Consider the following 25,588-nt stretch of genomic DNA (forward strand, 5'->3'; position numbering starts at 1 on the left):
TTTCCCTTACCCCTTTCCCTTAACCTGTAGAGGCAGAAGACTGAACCACATCATATCTTGCTACACCACAGTTAAATTATTTGTGGTCAGTAGTACAAAGCCTAGTTGGCAATTGTTACCTATTGGCATTCATCTGGATTTGATACTGTCAAAAGCTGTCTAAAGTCTTCATTGTTGACCTGGATGATGGGGTGGGTTATATTCTCAGGAAATTCATAGTTGATATTAAACTGAGCCAGTAGTTGTGCTCAAGGTTAGGGATGCTATTCAGAGGGACTGGATAAACAACATGAATCTCATGGAGTTCGATAAACAAAAATGCAAGTCCTATACTTTTAGAGGAATAATCCCATGCACCAGAGAGGCTGGAGGCCAACTTGCTGGAAAGCAACTTTGCCGAAAAGCACCTGAGAGTCCTGGTTTTCATCAAGTAGAACAGGAGTCAGCCATGTGCTCTTGGAGCAAAGGAGCATTCTGGGCTGCATTGGGAAGAGTGTACCAAGGCTGGAGGTGATTATTTTTCTACTCATTACTTGTGAAACTGTATCTGAAGGACCGTGTCTAAGTTTTGCACTCTCCACTAAAAGAAGGATGTTGGAATACAGGGACAAGTCTATCAAAGGGCTGTGAAGATGGTTGGAGCCTGAAATACCTGAAGTACAAAGAGAGTTTGAGGGAATTAAACCTGCTCAGCCTGAAGAAAAGTCTAAGGGAAGATTTTATGGGGTTTACAAATACGTTGTGGGAAGATAGGAGAAAGACTCTTAGAGATGAAAATCAGGACAGAGCAAGAGATAATGAACACAAGTTGGAACATGGGAAAATTCTGATGAGATACTGTTTTTTGTTTTTGTTTTTGTTTTTGTTTTGTTTTGTTTTGTTTTGTTTTGTTTTTTTAAAAAAAAGCTAAGATGATTAACCATTTGAATGGGTTGTCCGAAAGGCTTGTGGAATCCCTGTTCTTGAAGACATTCAAATCTGGTTTGGACAGTACCCTAAACAACATGATCTTGCTGGCTTTGCTGTCATTGAGGCTTGGCTGGGTGGCCTCAAGAAGTCACTTCCAACATAAATTATTTTATGAGTCTATTACTGAAAAAGGAATCTTTACCCCGTTTTAACTATACTTTGTAAATGTAATATTTCTAATTGTATTTGAATTGAATTACCTGTCCCTATATGCAGTCTTTAAGACTGCAAGCATTTGGGCCATATCAAAAAAATGTCTTTAATAATCATTAGGATGTCACCTTGTATCAATCAACTTTGTAGATGAAAGGAAAAAATATAGCGTATAGACAACACTTTTCAAAAGTCAACATTTGTATGAATGTTTTAAAACTTCTCAAACGTCATTTTTTCCCTATGTGTTAATTTAACCTTCCACTAGAAAATGGTTTCACAGCTATACTGAATTTTAAAAAGAAAATAAATAAATAAAGACAAACAAGCACTAGTGTTGTAGCAAAAATTGGTTAATACTAACCTGTCGTGGAAAACTTGACTTGAAATGTTACACTAGAGAAGCACAGTTCAAGGAAGAAGTGAGGTGTTGCTGTTTATTACTTCAAGTTTATTACTTGGAGAGAGTTAGCTGGTATTTGAGAAACTATCAGTCTAGAAGATGTTGGAATTGCAGAAGGCATTCAGAAAGGCAATAAAAGTGATCACTGGAATAGAGTTACTGCCTTATGAAAAAGCAATTTTATAAAATAAAAGGATAAGAGAAAGGAAGCTTTGAAAGAAAATCATGAAAGCAGAGCTGTTGTCCAGCAAAGCCTTTTCTCAAGAAACAAGAAGGCACTTGAAGAACCCAGTAGGATCTGGGGTTAAAACACATAGAAGAACTTTTAACAGATGACATTCATTTCTAAATTTGTTACCATAGAATGTGATCTAGCTAGACGATTTTAATTAGAATTTTTGGCAATGGATTAGCCAAGCACACAAACAAAAAGGCTACCAATGGATACCAATGGATACAAAATGGATACCAATGGATCTTCTGACATCTTTAATACAGAGTGTAACAGACTGCTGGAAATGGCTAGAATGCTGGAATATGCTCTCCCTAAACAGTCTCTCATTTTGCCACCCTCACAATTCTGGGCTAGATGCAACATTGCACTGATGATGCAGAATGTTTCTTAGGTTCTTACAAGACAGTCTCGTATTAATGTATTTTACAAAACCTAACATCTACTACACAGCTTCTTTCCCATCCCTATCCATGCCTCAGTGATGTATCACCCCTGCTACACCTAAATGAATAAATAAATATTTATTGTATGTGGCATTAGTGCATAATTAGCAAGATTGCAAAAGAAGACTTTTATTGAAGCAGAAAATCCTAAAAGTTGATATGTTTGGGCTGATGGATTCAACCTAGAATCAACTTTTGTTCAGCTTAATATGTTGAACCAGAGAAGCAGTAGTTCTGATTAAAAGTAAACTCATACACAGAAAAATTATAAATCAAATTCTTTATTTGGGAGGTTCCCTGTTCTAAAGTTTGCTGTACCATGAAATAAGATTGTACTTTCTTTTAAACATTTCTGGCAACTGTTTTTATGAAGTAGAAGTTTATACATGAAAGTTTTTACTCCAGGAAGAGAGTTTAGGAAAACTGCCACATTCTGTGACTGAAAAAAAATAGATTGACTAATTGAAACAGCGGATGGGAACTATTTAGGGAATCATTCTGTCTTTCACGCTGCTACAGCACAATTACCCTTAATATAGAATTTGTAAAGAATATTTTTTTTGCTTTAAAGTTGCCTGATAAGGGGGTCAAATATTTTTTATGTGAAACTGTTCCTCAGCTAAACAACAATGATTTTCTTGAAACATAGTTTAAAAATTCTATTATCAATTTCTTGCTCCAAGTTACAATTTAATTATACAATTTGGAAGTCTTTTTTTTTCCTCTTTCTACCTCTAACATCATCATTCTTTATAACAACATACCAGCATAGCATTCTTTCTAAGCATGCTCATCCTTTCAGCTATAGAAATGCTGTTGACCAGTCTGTTATCTGGTCTGTTATCAGTCTGTTAACCAACATGTTATCTCTTTTGCAAAGTCTTTATACTGAAACTTTTGTGGGTGGCCACATCCAAGAGATAACAGCATTTGACTCACAGTCCAGGAAGAGCACCAAGGTCATTGATTATCAGAGCTGTTAGAGGTTGAAGGTTGTGCAGAACGTTGTTCCCCAGGCAGGGAAGCCATCTGCCATTTTTTGCAAAGCCATACCTTTTCTGGTAGCGATGACTAAGAAGGAGCTTCAGTAGGACCCCTTCCCAGGAGTTCCTTTTTGCATTTGTGCCTGATCCATGCACAAGCCTTAGTTTTTCTCAGATATTTGTTAAATATATTTTTACTAACTATACTAATTCTTCTACATTTTTGGGAATCTTGATACATTTAGCTATTTTTCTAATAATGGCACTCCTCACTGATAATGTCCAGACATTTGCTACTGTAGAAGGTCTGATTTCACTTTTTCATGAAAATATTTAAAAAATTAAAGGCCATTTATTTGTTACTTTTTGTATAATATTTTAGTCATAAAATGTCTAGAGGAAAAAGGGGACCATTTTAAAATTAGCACAGGCTATGACAGTGAGTCCTCTTCAAAAGAACTGTGGTGTTTTAACATTGATGGGCAGCACACCACCACCACACAACTCTCTCCACTTCCTCAACAGTACAGGGGAAGAAAATATGATGGAAAAAGGCTCATAGGCTGAAGACAGGGAGATCCCTCACCGATTACTATCACCAGCAATGCAGACTCAGCGTATGGGAGACTCATGTATTTTATTACCTGATGCTAAGAGATTACAGCAGTAAGAACTAAAAGCAAACCAAAAACACCTACACCACCCCTCAACCCCCTTTATGCACACTCTTCTACCTCCTTCCCCTGAGCAGTGCAGGAAAACAGGGAATGGGGGCTGTGGTCAGTACCTAACGCTTCATCCATTCCATGGGATGCCATCCTTCCCAAACTGAGCCTGCGGGGGCTGCCCACAGGCAGTAGCTCTTCAAGAACTGCTCCCACATGGCTCCATACCATGGGGTCCATCCCCCAACAGCAAACTGCTCCAGCACGGGTTCCCCACATGTGGGTGGCAGCTCCCCCCAGGCCCCCTGCTCCCGTGTGGACTCCTCTCCACAGGCTGCAGCTCCAGCCCGGGGCTGCTCCTGTGGGGGCTCTCCATGTGCCACAGCCTCCTCCAGGCCACATCCACCTGCTCCACCGGGGGCTCCTCTACAGGGGGGCTGCAGCGTGAAGATCTGCTCCACGTGGGACCCATGGGCTGCAGGGGGACAGCCTGCTCCAGCAGGGGCCCCTCCACAGGCCACAGGGGAACTGCTACTGCATGCATGGAGGACCTCCTGCCTTCCTGCTGCACTGACCTTGGGGCCTGCAGTGCTGGTTCGCACCCCTCTCTCCCAGTTGCTGTTGCACAGCAGTTTTTTGCCCTTTCTTCAGTCTGCTCTCCCAGAGGCCCACCCAGCGTGGGCCTCCTTGGCATGGCTCTGGCCAGCAGTGGGTCCCTTTTGGAGCCAGCTGGAGCTGGCTCTGCTCTGACATGGGGCAGCTGCTGGGCTCTGCTCACAGAGGCCACCCTTGTAGCTTCCCACTACCAAAACCTTTCCAGGTACACTCAATGCAAGAATAAAATTTGCAAATATTCCAAAGTATTTGCAAAGGAGGGAAGTAGGAAAAATAATCTTGCTGGTCTATTCTTTCATTTTCAGTTCTGCAATGTAATGATTAACCTGTCCTTCTTCTCTTCCTTTCACCCCTGTAATACTTACGTTAACCACCACATTGTTTAAGTATGGCACAGGAAAGAGTGCCATTTATTTTAGCTTTCTAAGATGTATTAAATAATATGTTGAATAAATCATGGTCTCAAGAAATTCAGACATCACTATATTAGGGTGGTTGCTAGAATTTTCTGCATGCCTCAGCAAAAATGTCAGATGATTAATTATGGTAATAAAATAGAAGCATGCTGATCAATCCTAGCTTCAACCTAAGAGACGGGTGGAGCAAAGATGATAACCAGGCTAAGCAAAATTGTCCTATATGGGGAACTAGGACAGAATCTGGAACAGCAAATGTGTAACCCATCCTGCCTGCGCATAACAACCATATTGCTGTACTTTTGCAGGCTTGGATCCTGAAAATGTGAAAAAATTACCTATTTTCACCTTCAGTATTATCACCTCTTTTTACCTCTAAAACGAAATGAAACGAAATGAAATGAAACGAAATGAAACGAAATGAAAAGACCACCATTATTCAGAATTAAGCAGAAATAATTTAAAAATAGTCTGTAAATTATTCCTCACCAGAGAAGAAACACTCAAAAAGAAAGATTAAAAAAATATGAGTCATTAATGGGCATTCCTCCCATTCATTGGCTCAATGTACTTGGTCTGGTTGATACACATATAAAACACTTTTTTATCTGCTTTTTATGTGTGACCAAAAGTGTTTATAACACGCATGTGCTTTTGCTGTTGCTGAGCAATGCTTGCACAGTGTCAAGGCCTTCTCTGCCTTGGCAGCAAGAAGGCTGGGGATGTTCAAGGAGGGGACACAGCCAGGACAGCTGACCAAAGTGATATTCCATACCATATGATGTTGTGTTCAGCAGCAAAACTGGGACAAGGGCAGTTTCACAAAGTAGTCATTACCCAGAAACTGGTTAGGCATGGGTCTACTGGTGGGAGATGGTGACTGACAGCCTTTGCATCACTCGTTTTGTTTTATTTTTTCCTTCACTTATTAAACTGTCTTTATCTGGATTCATCAGTTTTAACCACTTCAGTACTTCCAGTCCTCTCCCCGACCCTGCTGAGGGAAAGAAAGAGAGCAATCGAGTGCAGGACTTAGCTGCCAGCTTTGGTCAACCCACCACTCTAAGTTTGCTTTTATACTTTTAAAATTCCTTTAGATCTCTTTCTGCTCTTTCTGTTTGTTTTGTCCCATATTTCTGCTTTTGTTTGTTTGTTTGTTTGTTTTCTGATAGTTAGGCTCCTTTATCATTATTCTGCAACTTCCTACTAATAAAAAAATTCATGAACTTACCCAGTGTTACACTTGTTCACTATTTTTAAGACTATTTTATCTACACATATGGTTTAATTGTATGTATTCTATTTTTTAAGTATCTACTGACATTTCTCAAAAGATTGATTGTTGTCATTTATATTTCTCAGTTTAAATTTTCTCTCTTGGCTGTTTGTCTTCTGATTATGTTTAACTTTGTACAATCTGTAATTTGAAATAGTTACATTATACCAAAGTGGTTCATAAAAAGCTAGATATTCGGGATGGATGTATTTAATACAGTTAGATTTCTGACACATAATAAAAGCTAGTAACCCACAATACATTTATAATAAACCTGAAAAGAAGATGAGTTTTTTGGCTTTAATTTAAATGCTACTTTTACAGAGTAAGAATAAATAAATGTGCCCTTCTAGATAGAGTCATCAGTGTTATTTATAAGCAATCCATAAACTAGAATAGAATAGAATAGAATAGAATAGAATAGAATAGAATAGAATAGAATAGAATAGAATAGAATAGAATAGAATAGAATAGAATAGAATAGAATAGAATTGTTCTGTTGAAAGGGACCTTCAAAGATCATCTAGTCCAACTGCCTGACCCTTTAACCAAAAGTTAAAATATATTATTGAGAGCATTATCGAAATACCTATTGAGCACTGACAGGCATCAACTGCCTCTCTAGGAAGCCTGTTCCAGTGTTTGACTACCCTCATAGTAAAGACTTTCTCCTAATGCCCAGTGTGAATGTCTGTCCCTGGCACAATTTTGTGCCGCTCCCTCACTTTCTTCAGTGCCTCTTCTATTTCTCAAATGTATATTTAGCAACAGATATGCACACCTATACACACATATTTATATACATGCACATGTACAGAATCTCATCCTACATTATTTGAGAATATTTTCTTATCAAAGGAGATTGTCCTGATACTTATTATACTTTCTAAATAATTCTTATTTTCCATAAACTTAATGGAGGGCACATTTCAATAAATCATACCATTCTTTAAAGACAGTTCTAGGGATCAAGTGACAGGTTGTAGATTTGCTAACAGTTAGATAGACTCAAACTTTTTTTTTGCACAGCCTGTACTTTTCTTAAGAACACAGATAAAATTATATAAATTAATTCTAACACTTTAGTGTTTTTCTTATTTATGTATTTAGTTTGGCCATTCAGTTGTAAGGAATTGAATTGAAATTGCTGCCTGCTGCTTACAAAATGAAAAGCTATAAATGTCAGGTCAACAAGGACAACATCAGTTTTCCCACTTTACCTTCACAATATAAGAGGTATTTAACAATTTTGTAATACAACATTATTCTGCTTTTAAGTCATATACAGAATGGGCAATTAAAATGCTATTGCATGGTATATGTAATACCTGTAAATCATATTTCAAAATGTATGCATCTCTTGTTATTTTCATTATTTTCACTGGAAGAACAAGTTGACAGTACAGTAAGGGTTAAGTTTTCACACTTGAATTCTCATATTTTTAAGTTTCCATACATGTTTTAAGTTGTTTAAAATTGTTAGACAAACCTTTACGTGTAAGTTTCATTTAAAGAAAAATATGCTCTCAAGATTTAGTGATCAAAAATGTTGTTAAAAACACAGCAGGTCATTTCTGAAGTGATCATGTAATCCATGAATTCATAGTGGTAACTATGTATTCAAAGTGTTTGTCAGGTTCCATGATACCTGTACCTTCTGTTAGATATTGATCCCAAAACCATAGTAGGATTTTAATTTTTAAACCTAACCTTTATTACTTGTTAAAAAGAGGACATAAATGTATGACAGGAAACAAAACTGCAATTTCTACTAAGGTGAGATTTCATTGTGTTCTTGTTATACAGATAATCATTTGGTGACCTTTTGTGCTTGAATACTGAAATATGCTTAATTTTGTAAGTTAAAAAGATAAAATAAGCCAGAATTATTAACATTTCTTGCAATAGATATCCCTTTTAATTACAGACAGTTTCTACAAAAGATGAGAAAGGAAGTAAAAGGATAAGGGAACCAAGGAATGCAAAACATTCATTATACACCAGCATATAACAGGCAGCATGAAGAAGCATGAAATGAAGTGTAGGGGAAGGCAAAACATGGAAGCTGAAAGCACTGTGATGAAAATAGGAAGTGAAAAGCTAAGAAAGGGCAAATGAGACGAGCAACATACTTCACAAAGTTCGTTAAAAAAAGTCTCTTATAGGATTTGGTGTTAAGGGAGGCTATGATGAAGGAAGGGAAAGTAAATTTACCAATAGGCGAGAAGAAGGCAAATTTCTCACTGTTATAAAAGGAACCAAACTTAATAGGTCTAATAGCCTTACTAAGTTACTCTCTTTTATATTTCCAATTTTCTTCCGTGTTCCTATCCTTATCAGTATAAGTGCTTCATGATAGGGGTAAGTGAAAACTTCTTGCAATAGAACAAGAAAAAGCTGCTGGCTTTCTCCCTTTTTTCCAAAAATGTGCTGTCAGTTATGTGGCTAAAAATAAAGACATTTTTCTATTGATTAGCAGCTCATTTGTAATGTCAATTCTAGCCTACAATCCTAACAGAGATGGCTTAAAATTTCGACATTTTTCTAATAGAAATAAATTATTTATTTCAAAGTAGATAATAAGACATTGAGTTACTGTTAAAAGCAGACAAGAAACAGTGATCTCTTGAGAAATATTTTAATAACTTATTACAAATCCCCCAGGTGAAGAAATCTCTATGATAGCCCTCAGATTGAGTCTATTCATTTCTAAAACTACTATACGGGCAGTAACATAATGGAATGAAGATGTCTGTTCTCTAAATATTAAGCAGTTTGACGACTTGTTCAAACATTCACAGCCATATTTCACAATTCAACAAGTTTACACTTTTCTACAAGTGATTTGCTCCTCAACTGATGGTTAATTTTTCATTTGCTGCTTCTTATATTTGGCATCGCTACATTTTTCTTATTGTTTGATTCATTGATCGTATATGTTACCATATTTGTGTTTCTTGCTAATAGAAGCTATTGACATATAACAGGAAATTCATACGATCACCCCTGACAACAAAAAGAAAGGAAAAAAAAGGAAACAAACAAACAGAAAGCTAAGGTTTATTAGGTAAACCAATGAATCTTTCTTGAAAGTCATTTAATTCCCTTTCAAATGTGAAAAAACTCAGGTTTTAGATGCATTCATATAATCTCTGTGGGCAAGAAGAATCTGAGCTGTAGAAGATCCAGATTTCTAACTCCCAGCACTTACCAGAGGAATTAGAAGATTTATGCATTGCTTGTGTTGGATAGTAGATAGCCCAATAGTAAACAAGCTCCATTGTTTACTCCATTGAAGCTTTGAGTCTTCTACTGAAAAAAAAAAAAAAAAGTGTGACAGTGAGCTTCTGACTAATGTACCCTATAAATGGGATCTGTCACACTCTCATTCTTCGCTGTGTGATCCTTTTGTCAATGGTATGCACAGATGTCATTAAAACCAAACATTTTTATAGAAAATAGACATGTTTCATTGCCATATGCTTGTTTAGAACAAGGTCAGCACAGGACAAAACCTCCATAATGATAAATGTAAGGGTAATCGTACAAAAATAACTGCATAGACAACTAACTACATGTATAAGGGTATCTAGGCTTATTTAGACTACTGTCATTGGTGAGAAAAATAACGGAGTAAGATAAAACACTAATTAATTTCTCACAAAATGAGGAAGAGCACTCCGGCTGTTTATGAGAAGCTTCACTATGAAAAACTATCTGCAAAGTATTGCATGCTATATAAACTGTGTAGCAGTACAGACAATTATAAATTTCTATTTAAAAAAAATCATATTTTACTACCCATATGTTGATATCTCTACTGTTCTAAGACTGCAGAGAGTAACTACTCACGCACCACTTTGATTGTTTGGCCACATATATTTTAAAATTAATCTTAAAGATGGTACTTATATTACACCAAGCTTCATATCTTCAAAAGTTTTTAGCTCATCTTCAAGGCATACCTTGGAGATAATAAACTTTGTTCCCCATATCAGAGGAAGAAAGAAAAAACAAACAAACTATAAATAAATAAATAAATAAACATAAAGTAACCGATTTGTGAAAAAAAACAAAGCCCAAATTAAATTGGATGCATTACTTAGTGTAAATCTGCCTATTTTAGTCACCATGTAGAGGCAAGTACATGAAAGTTTTCATTTCTGTTACTTCAGCTCCAAGCAGACAGTGACTAGAAGAATAATGAATAATTCCTCATTTCTCTTCTACATTGTCAGGCATAGCTAGCCAGAAGTCAGGCATAACTAGCCAGAAGAAGGCAAACAATCAATGTTATAAGTATTTTTAAATTATAATACTCCAATTCAATTTACCTCCCAAAAACTACCTTGGGCAACGCCAAAACAGCTATACAAGACACTTCCTTAAAGAAAAATGAAGCCAGTAATGTATACATTTCACTTAGATATTCCATGATGATGAGAAATGAAGCAATTTTCTTTAAGCAGGAGCACTCATACTTTCCCCTTACCATGAAAAGGAAATGAAAAGGAAATATGTGTATGCATGTATGTGCATGGGATGAGGCATTGTCTCTTGAAATACACTCACATGCCAACATTCATGTTTTATGTCATCTTTCTTTTTTTTTTTTTTTTTTTTGTCAGATTTCTTCATATTACAGATTTCTGAAGCTTGAATTTTAGTCTGATTGTTGCTCTGCCCAGCCTTTCATGTTGACAGTCTCTGGATACTCTCTATTTTCTTCTGTTTCTGTTATTAGAAATACAAAAACATTTATATTTAGACATCCTTTTCCAGAACATAGCTATAGACACCTAAAATTTTAGTCAATATGCTTACAATCATGCTATTTGCAAAGCACCTAAGGTGATAATCAAACTACAGACTTTTTCTTTAGTTACTATGTTGCATCTACTAAACATGGATTTTGTATGTCTGATTGATATGTTTGAGAGTTGTCTGCTCCAAAACTTCTCTCTCTGGAAAGTAGGTATCTATCTAAAAAGAGATTTGTCCAACATGTGTCTGAATATATTCAAATTTATAATCAGGGATGTAAAGGTTTTGGAGTTATGTTCTGCTATGTTGTTTGCAATCTACTATTTGAAAAAAAATCTGGAGTGCATTTATATGGACAAAACCAAAATGGTCTTAGTTCTACTGCCATTATTTAGCAATATTAACATTTTGTATTTTTGATGGCATTTAATCTTTTCCTTAGACATTTCTATACACTTCTTTAATTCTTCATTTGTATTTTTGCTCTGTCTTTACTCTTTCCGACCCTTCTCTAAAATAACTTCCTTATTCAACAATTCACTGTCAAACTAATCTTGTCCTTCTGTTCCTATAATATACTGAAAAGTAAGTAACATTTAAGTAACAGTTGTATAAATATAAATGTTGTATAAAAATCTTGACGTTTTCAGCTAACAGAATTGCCTGACCAGACTTAGCAAAGTCTATAGCTGTTGCTTTATGTTCTTTGATAACCTACCTCTTTTCTGGTATCAAATGGTGTACTTATCTGGTGAGAAATAAAGGATCATATTTGGATCTTATAACTACCGTCTTTCATAGTTACAAAAGATAAACTAGAATATATACGATGGATGAAAGGTAATGTTTACGTGCTTTTTCTTTGTCAAAGAGGTTGTTTATTGTCAATTCTAAAAACAATAGTTCATAAGCAAAACTTTATTTATGGTTTGCCAACCTTAATACTATGAATGTCATGAATAGAAGGCTAACAGATTTTTGTTTTTATTTGCCTTTTTGCCTTCTTGAATTTTACTTAAAAAAAAAAAAAAATTACACACTTGAGGAAATGTATACCCGACTATATATTGCACTTCAGAAACCATTCTCTTTTAATTTAAAGACTTAGCTTCTGTTATAAATCCAATTTGTTTCTAAGATAAGAATATTACTCTGAAGAGTTCTTAATTTAATTGAGTGTCAAATCACTCTATGGGGGGCAGCTCATCCTCTTGTCTCCTTGTTTTTGATACATGAACTCTGAAAGGCAGGCAATGTGTCCAAGATGTGACTGATGGGAGACAGTCACTGCCCACTGCTTGTGCTGATTTTACAGGAAGGTTTGTATTTTGCTGATTTTTTTTTCCCAAAGATATTAAGATAAGTTACAGTTTGTGTAATTATCAAAAGTTAGAAAATATACATTAATTATTAGTATTATAATTACTATATTTGCTTTTCTATAGAAAACATAGTTCAGCACATATACTGGATTTCTGTTGAAATTCACAGATGTTTATTTCTAATAAATATTAAGTGTTTGGAACTTATTTAGATCTGTCAAATAAATATAAGCTTTGAGGGTAAACACCCTCAAAAAATTAAAATTTCTCTATCAGTCTCCTTTACTGGTTTTAAGGAAGAGCTTGTTCGAATTAATCGAGTACGTTATTTTCATTCATTAAATTTTAATTCTTTTTGTTTGAAACACTATTCCTATTATTTTCAGAGAGAAATAGTTCAGCACAATAGACACAAGTTTTTGATGATGATAGACATTAAGGTAGCAGACTAGCAATAGGGAACAGGTGCTGGATACCTAAGATTTATCAGTAAAAGTAAGTAATAGAAGCAAACAATTATAGATAAATTCTGTCAAAAGAAAGCACCAAAGAACAAAACAGAAAAAAAATATATATATATTTAAGTCACCCCCTATATATTCTACTGAAACATGATTATTGCATATATCAGCATTGAAGCAAGATGAAAGAGATTATGGACTTTTGTTTTAATTCTAGACAGGCAGAAATCTTCCTGTAAGCTACCTGTAAGCTATCAGTGAGAATAAATAAATAAATAATGAAGACTAAAAAAAAAAGTTCCCTAAGAAATACGCTTTTGCAAAACAGGCATTCTGAAAATAAATAAATTAATTAATTAATAACTTAAAATTTTTTGAATTTCCTCTTTTTTTTTTTTTTTCTTAAAGAAGTGTTATAGCTCTGGCTCTGCTTTCTGGAGCAACATAATTTTAATTTGAGTTAATCTCACTATAGGTGCTTTAAATCACATGACGATCAAGATGTTTAGTTTCTTTATTTTCTGATACACCCAAGAACATTTGAGCTGTATGATTTTATGTTTTTAAGTTCTAGATTATTAATCTGTGAACTATTTTTTTTGTTTAAAATATGTCATTGGTTTAGAAGTTGAAACTAACTGTTATATACTGACCTATTAGCAGTGTTCTTTCTTCCCTGATTCTAACTGATTTTTGATTCCAGACAAGGTACCTGCTATACTTGTTTAGATAATATTCACAGGCAGAGAAAAATTACTAAAAATCAGACAGTATCCTTAAAGCCCTTTAAAAATTGTCTGGATATGCAAATTTATATTTAAGGTTTTCAGCATGCATTTTGCCTTATTTGGAAGAAAATGCCTGTAATATTTATTTTGGTCTTGTTATACATAATTTGTTTTAAAAAATACCAAAGTAGCATGTACAGTCACTCCTTTATAGGCAGAAGAGAGGAGTATGACTTAAGAATTCTTTCTTTATCTGCTGAATTTTTGTGAAGTGATATTTTACACTTATCTATGACAATGCAATATAAAATTATATAGAAAGATCAAGGCTATTACTGTTAGGCAACTTCTTAGTCTCATTTTTTTCTTATACACAAAGTAATGTATAAATGTCTGAGGTTTTTATATAAATTATTAGAACAGATAAGCTAGGAAAGGGTAATAAATTACCTATTGCTAATAAGAAACAAGATATGTACAATGATATACATTGCCTTCTAAGTCTGTCTTGTCATACTTCCAAAGAAAGCCACACTGACCTCTTTGAAGTCCATCTTGTAAAATGGAAATGGATAACTGCTATTATTTCATAAGGTTTTTCTTTCTCCTTTTCTTCTTCATCTATGTTATTCTCCAGCTGTAAAATAGCATTAGGTCCTGTTCTAATACATCATACCATAAAATGATAAGATATAGTCTGACACATTCCAAGGCAGCAAGCACAGTCAGAATAAAATCTTATTCTGTGACTTTAGTGTAAATAAAAGAGAAACTGGAGTTGCCTGCTGTGCTACAGTAATCAAACTTCTGTTGTAATAGCTGTAAGTCTTCTGGTGTATTTCTGTAAGATCTATAGAGTACACCTCTGTTCTTACTTAATCCTTTTTTCTCTAGGTCTAATCCATCTTTTACTGGAACTGACAAAAATGTTCCTAGAGTACTGGAAGCTGTATTTGGCCTTGTGTCCTTCTACCCTGGTTAGAGGGGGGGAGGGGATTAAAAAACATATATATAGAGAGAACAATGGTTCTCGTACATCTTATTAAATTTTATGGCTTAAGTTTGTCCAAAGCAGTAGAAAAAGTCATTCAAGCTGGGCTGCTAAGAGAGAGGTAAGAGAGGCACTCATTAGCCCTGACTATCAGAAAGAAATTCTAGACGGGGGAGAATCAAGAGAAAGAGTAACAGAAAGGTCAGAGATCTACAGATAAATTTGAAGATCACTAACAGCAAAGTTTATGGAGTCACATCTCTTGAAAGAAACTTCTAGATAATTAACTCTTGTTCTTCTGTTTTGCTCTATATCCAAGAAGAGACAAAGTAACCTGAAAATAAAAAATTATGGGAGAAAATCTACATCTGATACTTGGGCAATTCTTTATAAGAGATCAAAAAGGTTTTCCTAGAAAAAGAGATTAAGTTGTTGACATATCGTATTTGAAATGAAATGCCAAGAAATTTTCAACATCCCTTCTGTATAAAAACTTTATACAGAAAAACTGTATAAATACTTTTCTGTATAAAGTTTTTATACAGAAGAGATGTTGAAAAAAAAAAGTCACAGTGGACAGTTGAACAGTCCACAATAAAGATCTTTAAACATAAGAAAAAAAGAATAACCTAGAAAACACTTAGATAAAAATGTAAACTTTGAAGTCTTTTTAGCCACAACTGCAGCATGCTACTTAGAAAAGATTCTGAGCAATTTCAGTGCTTTGTTCTTGTGGATAGGTCAAATAACAGAAGAGTAGATACGAGCAGAGGTGAACACGAGCTGTCAGGTTTAACTTAAATTCTTATTAAAAAAAAAATAGACAAGATGTGAAAATGAAGTGCATTTTTAGCACTTGAAAATAACAAAAGGGTAACAATCGGTCATTAACTAACATGGATTTCTCAAGAGCAAAATGTGTGAAGAACCACCTCCCCCACGTTCTTCTCATCAGGGCTGATTTCAATCCATTCTCCACCCAGCCTGTATTTGTGCTTGGGATTTCCCCAGCCCATGTACAGGACCTTGCACTCAGCCTCATTGAACTTTGTGAAGTTCCCACAGGCTCATCACTCAAGCCTCTTTGAGTGCAACCATCCAGCCAATTCCTTACCCACTGAGTGGTCCATCCATCAAGTCCATGTCTCTCTGCCAGCAGAAAATAATCTGGGGGTATTGGTCAATAGCCAGATGAATATGAGCCAGCAGCATGCTCAGGTGGCCAAGAAGGCCAACAGCATCCTGGCTTGTATCAGAAACAATGTGCCAGAAAGACTAGGGCAGTGATTGTCCCCCTGTACTCAGCTCTGGTGAGGCTGCACCTCAAATAATGTATTCAGTTTGGGGCCCCTCACTACAAGAAGGACAGTGAGATGCTAGAACATGTCCAGGGAAGCACAACAAAGCCAACGAAGTGTCTAGAGAACAAGTCTTGCAAGGAGTGTCTGAGGGAACTGGGGTTGTTTAGCCTAGAGAAAAATGAGGTTTAGGAGAGACCTCATTGCTCTCTGCTACCACCTTGAAGAAGGTTGTACCTAGGTGGGGATTGGTCTCTTCTCCAAAGCACCAAATGATAAGACAAGGGGAAATGGCCTCAAGTTGTGCCAGGGGAGGTCTAGATTGGATGTGTCAAGAAAAAAAATCTTCACCAAAAGGTTTGTGAAGTATTGGAACAGGCTGCCCAGGGAAGCAGTTGAGTCACCACCCTTGGAGGTATTGAAAAGACATGTAGATGTGGTGCTTAGGTGATTTAGTGGTTTAATGGTAAACTTGGCATTGCTATGTTAACAGTTGGACTTGATGAGCTTGGAGGTCTTTTCCAACATAAATGATTCTATGACTGTGATTCTAATGATATAGAATTGTAAATCTGTTGAAATTATTTTTCCTTAGAATATTTATCTATTTATCCAAGGAATGGAATACTTAGGTAAGAAATTGATGTACAAACACCCCAAATACTCATAAAAATGTATTCTTACAAGGTGTTTTAACTTTCTTTTAGATTATGTGTACATAAACACAAGTTTTGGCTTGTCCCTGAGCCAAACTGGGAAATGAAATGACACCTGAACTTCTCACAGGAACTGAGTACCATTTCCAAGATTGTAGCTATTGTAAAATCAAAAGTCTGCTTGTGATAATGAGCAGTCTTCAAAGAGAGCAAAAGCCTTCTCAAAGTCACATATGCATTATTTCTCAATCTCTTTAATTTCAGAATATGAAGTTTCTAAATTTTTTAGAAAGGAATTCTGTTATGTTACAGAAACCTAACTGAAGTTCTCACAGTCTTTACTGAGAATTACTTAGTGGTTTTTGATCTCTGAGTTCCAGAAACCGTATATGCAAGAGGGATAAAGCAGAGGAAATTACATCTTACACTGTGTCTTTTATAGCTGTGACTGGTTACTCCAACACAACAGTAACATGTATTTATTAGTGCAGATGATCATAGTACATTACTGTTGTATTTTCTGAGGTAACGGCAGCATTTTTTTTCTGTTTTCCATCCAGAGGTGATTTTTCCTTTTTACTACTTCTTCTCTATTTTGTTCACCTATGCTAAAATTAGTTATGAACTTTTTACATTTTGTATAATTTTTGCAACATGTACCATTTTTATATTTGAAATTCTAGAGGACACCAACAAAATTATGATAGGTATTGCATGACAAAACAGTATCAATCACTTCTATCTCAATAAATAAATAAATAAATAAAATGGCTTTCATGTTATTAATATCCAGTGTAAGACTGTAAGTAAAGTGCAATTAGCAACCCATAAGTGTGTAACAGTGAAAACATTGTTTGGGTTTTAAATAATTAAATAAATTCTGACATTTCCTAAATATCGCAAGTCAGGCAGGCGGGGCAGGAGGCCGGCGTGGCTGACCAGGAACATTCTAATGGAGATTAGGCGGAAACAGAGAGTGTTTCGCTACTGGAAGGAGGGCCAGGTGCCATGGAAAGAATACAGGGATGCTGTTCGTGTTTGTACGGAGAAAATTCGTGTGGCTAAAGCACACCTAGAGTTGAAGCTGGCTGTGTCTGTGAGAGAAAATAAAAAGGGTTTTTTTAGATATGTGAATGGAAAAAGGAGAACTAAAGAATACATAGGGCCGCTCCTTGATAGGGAAGGTCTCCTCACAGACAATGACATAGGCAAAGCAGAGACGCTTAACGCCTTCTTTGCCTCTGTCTTCAATGCCAATGATGGGCTTCGGGACCCAGGGTGCCCTGAGCTGGAGGACCGGGACGGTGGGGATGACAAACTCCCAACCGACCCTGAACGTGTGCGGGATTTGCTACTCCACCTGGATCCCTACAAGTCCATGGGTCCGGATGGAATTCATCCCCGGGTGCTGAAAGAGCTGGCAGACGTCATCGCGGAACTTCTCTCAATTATTTTTCAACGATCCTGGGAATCTGGAGAGGTCCCGGTAGACTGGAAGCTGGCAAATGTTGTGCCGATTTTCAAGAAGGGTCAGAAAGAAGACCCTAGCAATTACAGGCCTGTCAGTCTCACGTCAGTGCCTGGTAAAATCATGGAGAAGATGGTTCTCGAACGTATTGAGGCGCACCTGGGGGACAAAGCAGTCATTGGTCCCAGCCAGCATGGGTTTGTGAAGGGTAGGTCCTGCCTAACTAACCTGATTTCCTTTTATGATAAGATCACCCATATGGTGGACCAAGGGAAACCAGATGATGTGATTTTTTTGGACTTCAGCAAGGCTTTTGACACGGTTTCCCATAGGATCCTACTGGACAAAATGTCCACCATACAGCTAAATAAAAACATCATATGATGGGTGAGCAATTGGCTAACGGGCAGGGCCCAAAGGGTTATGGTAAATGGGGCTGTGTCAGGCTGGCGGGCGGTCACCAGTGGGGTCCCTCAAGGCTCCATTTTAGGGCCGGTACTTTTCAATATTTTTATAAACAATCTGGATGTAGGAATAGAAGGTATTTTGAGCAAGTTTGCTGATGACACCAAACCTGGAGGAGTTGTGGACTCTGTTGAGGGTGGAAAGGCCTTGCAGAGGGATCTGGATAGGTTGGAGAGCTGGGCGATCGCCAACCGCATGAAGTTCAATAAGAGCAAGTGCTGGGTCCTGCACCTGGGACGGGGAAACCCTGGCTGTACGTACAGACTGGGCGATGAGACGCTGGAAAGCAGCCTAGAAGAGAAGGATCTGGGGGTCGTGGTAGACAGCAAGTTGAATATGAGCCAGCAGTGTGCCCTGGCAGCCAGGAGGGCCAACCGTGTCCTGGGGTGCATCAAGCACGGCATCGCTAGTAGGTCGAGGGAGGTGATTGTCCCGCTCTACTCTGCGCTGGTGCGGCCTCACCTCGAGTACTGTGTGCAGTTCTGGGCACCACAGTATAAAAGGGACATGAAACTGTTGGAGAGTGTCCAGAGGAGGGCTACGAAGATGGTGAAAGGCCTGGAGGGGAAGACGTACAAGGAACGGCTGAGGGCACTGGGCCTGTTCAGCCTGGAGAAGAGGAGGCTGAGGGGAGACCTCATCGCAGTCTACAACTTCCTCGTAAGGGGGTGTCGAGAGGCAGGAGACCTTTTCTCCATTAACACCAGTGACAGGACCCGCGGGAACGGGGTTAAGCTGAGGCAGGGGAAATTTAGGCTTGACATCAGGAGGGGGTTCTTCACAGAGAGGGTGGTTGCACACTGGAACAGGCTCCCCAGGGAAGTGGTCACTGCACCGAGCCTGTCTGAATTTAAGAAGAGATTGGACTGTGCACTTAGTCACATGGTCTGAACTTTTGGGTAGACCTGTGCGGTGTCAAGAGTTGGACTTGATGATCCTTAAGGGTCCCTTCCAACTCAGGATATTCTATGATTCTATGATTTGTCCCTGCCAGTCTGTTTAATTTTTTTTCCCCAGTATAATTTTAGTCGTAACCATAAAATTTTTTCACCATAAGTAATACTTGTTCAATAAGAGTGAATGAATGCACACCAAATCCTGCTGGCCCTGACTATAACCCTTGATGTGAGGTTCCAGCTAACAGCTTCAGATGTACCTGCCATCCAGAATATAAGGAACCATGTAGTGAAATTCTTGTAAATGTGGCTGGACCATGTCAGAATGGATCACAATGCAGCGATCTCCCCAGAGAGTTTACATGTCATAGTCTGACTGCTAAAAATCACTTTTGTCATGAGACATTTGGGTTTGTCCTAAAGAAAGGTCTGAAGAATGTAAAAGCAGCTTATCTGAAAAAAATATATATTTTAAAAAGGTTGCTGCTAAATTTCCATTGTCTAAATTCATTAAGTTTCTTTTGAGAAACTATTAGAAAAAGACACTTACTTTTCTTTTGATAGGAGATAGTATATTCCTAAGTAATACTACTGAATCTGTTTTGCTGAGAAACTTTATACAAAACCATATTTTTAATATTAAAATTTGGCCCTGAAACCACCACCCCTTCCTTGTTTTTGAACTTGGTATATTAACTTCAGATATATTTGTCAATGCAGCAACACTGCTAATGTATTCAAAACACAGAAATGAAAGCATACATAGGTTATGATCCTTTTTTTCCAATCTTTAACGTTGTTATGAATATTTAATTTGTCAAGTAAAAGAAAACACATTAGCTTTTCTACATTGTCTCCAATTTGATGTCAATCTCACTTAACCACATACAACAGTTGTGCATGTATCTGTGCATAACTATTACCATTACTGATTAATGTTTCAATTTTACTTCTTTATCTTAATTTCTATGTTTTATGTAGTACTTCAATAAGCAGACGTTAACATTTATTTACAAAGGCAAAAGTGAGAGAGATGCTTAAATTTTTAATAGCGATCAACAGGGAGGAAAATTTCAGCTTTATGAGGACATTGCACAGCTGGTGTTTTGGATAGAGCAGAAGCATAGCTTGAAGACACCTTTCTGCATCTATTGATTTAAAAATCAAAATGACTGAAAGTGTAGGACAGTCTTAATATGAATTGTCTTGTATTTATGCCTCAAAGGCTTGTTATATAAGCCAGGATTTCTGAAGTGCAGTATGATTCAGCAATTTACCCTGATGGTCAGAAATTGCTGTCTTGCTTCATCTAACCAGCTGTTCAACAACTAAAAATTCTTCTAGACTGGGAGCTCTTCAGTAGTGCCCTAAGGACATGGTTTATATATGTTTTAATTTGAAGACTACACTAAACTAGGCCCAAGCGAGAAAGAACTTCTAAAATTTTCTAATAATTTATTACAAAATACAGGCTGGGTGGAGAATGGATTGAAATCAGTCCTGATGAGAAGGACCTTGAGGTGCTGGTTGATGAGAAGCTTGATATGAGCTGGCAATGTGTACTTGTAGCCCAGAAAGCCAGCCTTATCCCGGGCTTCATCAAAAGAAGCGTGGCCAGCAGGTCAAGGCAGGTGATTCTCACCCTCTGCTTTGCTCTTGTGAGACCCCACTTGGAGCATTGTGTTCAGCCCTGGGACATGTCCAGCACAAGAAGGAAATGGACCTATTAGGGCAAGTCCATAGGAGGGTTACAGAAATGATCAAGGGGCTGGAGCACCTCTCCTATGAAGACAGGCTGAGAGCTGGGGCTGTTTAGCCTGGAAAAGAGAAGATTCCGGGGAGACCTTCTCGTGGCCTTCCATGTACCTAAAGGGGGCCTACAGGAAAGCTGGGGAGGGACTCTTCATCTGGGGGTGTATTGACAAGACAAGGAGTAATGGCTTTAAACTAAAAGAGATTAAAAGATTTAGATTAGATATTAGAAGTTCTTACTCTGAAGGTGGCGAGACACTGGAAAAGGTTGTCCAGAGAAGCTGTATATGCCCCACCCCTGGAGGTGCTCAAGGCCAGGCTGGATGGGGCTTTGGGCAACCTGGTCTGGGGGAGGTGTCCCTGTCCATGGCAGGGGGGTAGAACTAGGTGATCTTTAATGTTCCTTCCAAGCCAAACCATTCTATGATTATATGATTCCTCTGCATCTGCACTTACTATTTATTATTATTATTTTATTATTTTTTAAAAGGTTATTTTGAGATTTTAGGCTACCACAGTATACTGTAGGAATACAGATTTGTTTGAAAGCCTTTGACCAAAGATTCTTTCTTTTTCTCATTGTTGTGTAAAATGTTGATGAACTCAAGGGTAGATACAGGGCAACTCACTGGCACACTAGAATCTTTTCTTGCAAAACCTATGCTACTGAAGCAGGACATTCAATCATAAATCTATTTTTAAATGAAATGTGAAGTTCAGGTTTTCAACCAGACTTAGTATCCAAGTTTGCAAGACATTTGAATTAATTATATTTAGCTCACTGAACCAAATCCCTGGTTTAAGTCTTTAGTGGCTTTTTATGCTATAATTGTTAAATTATAATAAATAGGTCCCGTCTCTTTTGATCTTTGCTGAGGTATTATTTTTGCAAGAATCTAAAAATCTTTAGAAACTTTTTCAGTGTTCTGTTAATAAGAAAACAGAAAACATTACACTTCTTTTATTCACAGATTATTTTTTTCTGACATAAATTACAACAAAAATGTCTGAAGTTTGAAATCTGGCATTTATAACGAGCACTTGGATCCTAGCTCCACACATAATGCTTGATATTTTAATTGATTTATATCAACTACTTTAAAATTATCTATAATTGAAAACATTTTTCAGTGAAAGAGTATATTAACTCTTTAGTTTATGGAAGTTTATGGAGTTTATGGAAGGCAGGTCCTGCTTGACGAACCTGATCTCCTTCTACGACAAAGTGACACGCTGGGTGGACGAGGGAAAGGCTGTGGATGTGGTCTACCTTGACTTCGGCAAGGCTTTTGACACCGTCTCCCACAGCATTCTCCTCAAGAAACTGGCTGCTCTTGGCCTGGACTGGCGCACGCTTCGTTGGGTTAGAAACTGGCTGGATAGCCAGGCCCAAAGAGTTGTGGTAAATGGAGCCAAGTCCAGTTGGAGGCCAGTCACTAGTGGCGTCCCCCAGGGCTCGGTGCTGGGGCCGGTCCTCTTTAACATCTTCATCAATGATCTGGATGACGGCATTGAGTGCACCCTCAGTAAGTTTGCAGATGACACCAAGCTATGCGCATGTGTCGATCTGCTCGAGGGTAGGAAGGCTCTGCAGGAGGATCTGGATAGGCTGCACCGATGGGCTGAGGTCAACTGTATGAAGTTCAACAAGGCCAAGTGCCGGGTCCTGCACCTGGGGCGCAATAACCCCAAGCAGAGCTACAGGCTGGGAGAGGAATGGTTGGAGAGCTGCCAGGCAGAGAAGGACCTGGGAGTGATGGTGGACAGTCAGCTGAATATGAGCCAGCAGTGTGCTCAGGTGGCCAAGAAGGCCAACGGCATCCTGGCTTGTATCAGAAACACTGTGACCAGCAGGGCTAGGGAGGTGATCGTCCCCCTGTACTCGGCTCTGGTGAGGCCGCACCTCGAGTCCTGTGTTCAGTTTTGGGCCCCTCGCTACAAGAAGGACATCGAGGTGCTTGAGCGGGTCCAAAGAAGGGCGACGAAGCTGGTGAGGGGCCTGGAGAGCAAGTCCTATGAGGAGCGGCTGAAGGAGCTGGGCTTGTTCAGCCTAGAGAAGAGGAGGCTCAGGGGTGGCCTTATTGCTCTGTATAAGTACATTAAAGGAGGCTGTAGAGAGGTGGGGGTTGGTCTGTTCTCCCATTTGCCTGGTGACAGGACGAGGGGGAATGGGCTTAAGTTACGCCAGGGGAGTTTTAGGTTAGATGTTAGGAAGAATTTCTTTACTGAAAGGGTTGTTAGGCACTGGAACGGGCTGCCCAGGGAGGTGGTGGAGTCACCATCCCTGGAAGTCTTCAAAAGACGTTTAGATGTAGAACTTAGGGATATGGTTTAGTGGGTACTGTTAGTGTTAGGTTAGAGGTTGGACTCGATGATCTTGAGGTCTCTTCCAACCTAGAGATTCTGTGTGATTCTGTAACTTTCAACTATTTATTGAGTACACTCTAAAATAAAGATGCTGTCATCTCTCAGCCATCTCTGATTTTCTTCCTGGATGATGGCTTCAGAAACTCTAATGCCATTGCCAATGTGCCAATACCCTAAGTGTAAAATTTTGATTCAAATTTTATCTTTGGTTTTCTTTTTAAAATATTGTGCCTATGTAGCCCTCAACAAGAAACTAGGACATTCAGTGTTTCACAAAATTAGGTTTCTTATTAGGACAATTTTATTTTTTCACTTTTTCTTAAAGATAGTACAGAGTGCTACATTAAAAATGAGAAAGCATTCATCAACAGTGCGCTTACCACTATTTCAATAAAACTAGAAATATGTGTATTAAACTACTTTGGAAAATTGTCATTCTGTCAAATTCTCCTCAAGGCCTTTTGTATCATAAGTGGTTTTAATCATTTCTAGTATGGCTTTATCGTACAGTTCTTTTGTTTAATTTAGAATTGGTTTATATATGAAGCAAGCTTTCAAAGAAAGTGGTATTTTTCTCTATTCTAAACAAACTTTTGAAATAAAAGAATATAAAAGTACTTAGCAAAATTTATCTCTCACTTGCCTGTTTTCTTGTACTAAATGTCATACTAAAGTCTTTATGTCTTCTGCTTTATTTTTCATCAGGTTTTAGTGGTCAGTTTTGTGAAGCAAATATTACTGCCTGCCTGTCACAACCCTGTGGAGCCTCCAGCATCTGTAAAGACATATTTGATGGCTATCTTTGTTTCTGTGCACCTGGCTTTATAGGTGGGTTCAACAGAAAGTATTAACATCTGTTTAAGTCAGTCCTAAACCACAGAAAACAATGTTATTCAGAAGTAGTGATTGATATAATTTAGCAGTGTTTCTGAGTCAGGCAGAAGCAGTTTTTGTTTTCCAGCACATGAATATTCCATTGTAAAAGTTACTAACTATGAGGGACTCAGCCACTCTTACTTCATGCTACTTTAAACAGGGTGTCTGACTTACACTGATATGATTGCAGCTCCTGTAGCCATATGCAAGCTGGCCTTAATTTATCTGCTTGTGCTTCCTGTAACAATAAAGTTGTAGTAACAACGACCTCAACTGTCAAATATACATGCAAGATTCTGGGCAGGCTTATCTACTCATGCTTAAATCTGTCCTGCTGGTCATTGTCATCAGTACTAGGCATGACTAGATCAAAAGTAGTTTGGATATGTCAGCATATTGTCTTTATAATTCCAGATTGCATTGCAAAGCAAACAAACAAACAAAAAAAAGAACATTTCTAGACAGAGACTCAGATCAAACACAGCAGGATTTCCCTTTTCAGTAGGTCAGCTCTGTAGTCCAGATTTATCTGGACTGCAGGGACTTTGACTTAGATTTTAAATCAGAAACAGGCTGACTCTAGAGTCTCTGTAGTCAAGGAGGACACAGGCAAACAGAGGGATTCAGGTCTCGAGTAGACACAGTTATGTCCACCATACCTCTTAAATTGCTGCTCTGCATCCTAATGTAGGCATCCATTTAGATGAAACAACCTGTAATTTAATAACAGCAGTATTAGTGTCTGTAACATAAAAAAATGCTATATCTTGCTGCTATGTATGGTTGGTTCATTTTATTATTATTATGATAATATTAAATAAAATTGTCCTGTGTTATTTATAATAAAGTTGTGATGGCGTCTTATTTTATTGAATTATTGTTTTGTTTTGTTTTTTGTTTTTTTGTTTTGTTTTGTTTTGAAGTCTTATACTCACATCTACATAACATTAGATTAGTATTTTTACTTTATACTTTTTCTGTGGGCAAATAAAACACAAAACCCCTCAGAAATAATCATGAACTTTTTAGCTATTATCATCTATTTAGATGTCATATACAATTTGCAAATAAATATTTTCTGAGCTTTTTTTTACCTTGCAGGCCGGAAAAATATTAGATACATCAGTTCTCAACAAGAAATCAGGATCTATAATTACTCCCATTCATTATATTTCCCATGGAAATCTTCATAAAAATGCATAAATAATAAATAAACAAAAATATATTATAGAAGAAAAGACTCTGATGTATGGTGTTAGAAACCAACTTACAGTTCCATGATGTTTCAGGAAAACTCAAAAGTTTATTGCCCTTAAAATATGACAAGATGCAAATACTTGAGTGGATCTATAAATGAATCTACACATTTCCCATCATGTCTTTGCT

The 25,588-nt window shown here is 37.4% G+C and overlaps 1 protein-coding gene across 1 annotated transcript in view; it reads left to right on the plus strand.

Moving 5' to 3' along the window:
• Nucleotides 1–25,588, plus strand: part of EYS (eyes shut homolog) — an 830,760-nt gene that overhangs the window by 229,992 nt on the left and 575,180 nt on the right. The window contains exon 15 of the mRNA XM_068678264.1: nucleotides 24,032–24,154. Within this exon, the coding sequence (XP_068534365.1) occupies nucleotides 24,032–24,154 (123 nt within the window). The remainder of the gene's footprint in view (nucleotides 1–24,031; nucleotides 24,155–25,588) is intronic.

The sequence above is a fragment of the Anas acuta genome, chromosome 3, assembly GCF_963932015.1.
Source record: "Anas acuta chromosome 3, bAnaAcu1.1, whole genome shotgun sequence".
Taxonomy (NCBI): Eukaryota; Metazoa; Chordata; class Aves; order Anseriformes; family Anatidae; genus Anas; species Anas acuta.